General features: G+C 51.0%; 1 protein-coding gene across 1 annotated transcript in view; it reads right to left on the bottom strand.

Annotated features, from left to right (window-relative positions):
* Nucleotides 1-602: 602 nt before the first annotated feature.
* The window catches only part of Snx20 (sorting nexin 20), a 7,970-nt gene continuing 6,255 nt past the window's right edge, over nucleotides 603-2,317 (bottom strand). Inside the window, exon 5 of the mRNA XM_033757763.1 lies at nucleotides 603-2,316. Coding sequence (XP_033613654.1) covers nucleotides 2,104-2,316 — 213 coding nt within the window. The 3' untranslated portion in view covers nucleotides 603-2,103. The remainder of the gene's footprint in view (nucleotide 2,317) is intronic.

Raw genomic sequence — 2,317 nt, 5'->3', positions numbered from 1 at the left:
AATCTTTTAACAACTCACAGTCTCTGTTGACCTAGATCTGTGTTGGCTTCCTTTTGAAGAATTTGCATGTGTGGTGCCAGGTACACCTCCATCTGAAACCACTCCAACACAACTGTTCCGCCTGAGTTATTTTAGACTGTGCTGTGTGTACTCGGCCCCCAAACGTGGGTGAGCACTGGCTCGTAGGCCAAATTCTGAGATTTCCCTTCCTCTACCAAGTGCCAAGACTGATTCGTACAGATGTCCTCACATCCCTGTTTACACAGCGGATGTCGTAGCCTGTTTTCTGTTGGTATAACGGAACACAGCAGACTAGGTAACTTGCAAAGAATAAAGGTTTATGCAGCTCATGGCCTAGGGGCTGCATCTAAAGAGACTCTCCCTACTGGTGGGCCGAATCCCAAGGCAGTGAAAAGATCAGTCATGCCAGCTTGGGTCTCTCATGCTCTTCTTCTCGGGTCAGGAGTGCAATCATCCTGAACGCACTGTCAATCCTAATCACCTCCCAAGGTTCCGCCTCCAAACTCCATAGTCAGATTAGGTTTCAACCTTCTAATTCCCCATGCTGGGGATCAAGTTCCAACCCGAGTTTTGTCACAGCAGTGGGTTTATTCTTTTACACCAGGGGTCTAACTCTTTGCTTTCCCAGCTTTCTGCTGGAATTTCTTCTCAAACTCCCCATCTTGGGAATTTTTACTTCTTAGTGAAATTTGGTGCATTTTACAATTGACAACATTTTAGATTTGATGAAATAATTTAGAACATTAGCATGATCCGTTTCACGGTTACAAACAGACTTGCTGCTTTTATTTTTCCATGGTACAGTATAATTTTCCATGAGCCCAGTTTTTCAAGCAATCTCATCTCTCCTGCTTGAAAGTCCTTTTCTAGGAGTAAAATGAAACTTGCAGCTTGCCTTGCCCAGAGAGGTCTGCCTCCAGGACAGAGCCCAGCAGGGCCCCTACAGGGGTTGCCACACAGGGTCACTGTTAAACAGACTCAGATGCATTTTTCTGAATGCTTTCTACTCTGCTGCTTGGTTTTCTTCCTGGACCAGACTACTGCACGGGCCAAAGTGGTGCCCCACATTCCTGGGTCCATTATATCCTGAGAGGCTCAGCCAGTGCTTCAGGTTTTCAAGGGCCTCCAGCCTTAAACACACACTGGGCCTAAAGTGGCCCAGACTCGGCCCCCTGGACTAGACTCCTCTTCACACTGGGGCTGGGGCTGCATTCTTTCCTAACAGTGGACCTCAGTCAAGGCTACCCCAACTTGTCAGAGAGGTTCCAGGAATACGGACCCTCGGAAGGGTCATAGGAGGTCTCATTCCCCCTCCCTCCGGGGAAGCCATGCAAGGAACAGCTGTCTGGTGAGTAAAGGTCCAGCCCTAGGCTCTGTGTCACGGCACCCTGGCCAGGATACCACTGGCCGCTCACCTTGCGAAAAATACCTGTCATAGAATCTTATGGTGCTATTGCTTGCTGGCCTCCTCTCTTCAAAGGATAACACATGGCCTCCAGCTGGGGAGAGCTGAGAGGGAGAAACTGTCCTTGGGGGGGGTATTAGGTGGGCTTTAACTGTCTATATGCTAAGGGGAAGTGCTAGAATATTAGGATGAGTGGGACTATTCATTGTTGAGACAGGGTCCCACTGTGTAACCCAGGCTGGCCTGGAGTTCACAATCCTCCTGACTCAGCCTCCCAGAGTGTTAGGATTACAGGGATGCACCACCACACTGGCAGAGTGGGACCATTTATAAGCAATACTGATACATTTAGAGCAGAGGAAAGACTCACTGTGGTTGGAGACATCCATCTTCTGGGAAATGGATTGAGTTTTGTCTCTATTTGGATGTAAACCTCTCCTGCCACTCTCCATAAAAACACTGAAAAGGTCCACGTTACTCTCCAGAATTGTCACTGTGGGGTGTGCAGTTTTGAGGTGAACTGAGCTAGCATCCAAGGGGCACGAGATACAAGTAGGCCGCTCTGTGCAATGCAGATCAGAACAGAGGCTGGCCCAAAGTCACCCAGCAAGTCAGACCCCCCAGTGTCCCCCTCCTTAAACCGAGCCCAAACAGCCCACGGCCGTGGAGACTTGCTCTCAGGACAGGTACTCTCGCACAGTGAGCTCCTTGAGGGAGAAGCCCCGGTGGCTGGGCCTGCGGAGCTGGCTCTCCTCCAGCCTGCCCTGCAGGGACGCGAAGTCCTTGCCTAGCGAATAGCCCAGGCGCACCATAGCCTCCAGCAGCGGGACGTAGTAGCGGTGGCTCTCCCTGGCCTGCAGGCATCGCAGGGCCCTCTCGCCGGCCGCGAAG

This window comes from Fukomys damarensis, unplaced genomic scaffold (genome assembly GCF_012274545.1).
Source record: "Fukomys damarensis isolate Sample0158 unplaced genomic scaffold, DMR_v1.0_HiC HiC_scaffold_32, whole genome shotgun sequence".
In the NCBI taxonomy this organism is placed as follows: domain Eukaryota; kingdom Metazoa; phylum Chordata; class Mammalia; order Rodentia; family Bathyergidae; genus Fukomys; species Fukomys damarensis.
The sequence above is the reverse complement of the archived record's forward strand: the minus strand, read 5'-3'. Positions and strand labels throughout refer to the sequence as shown.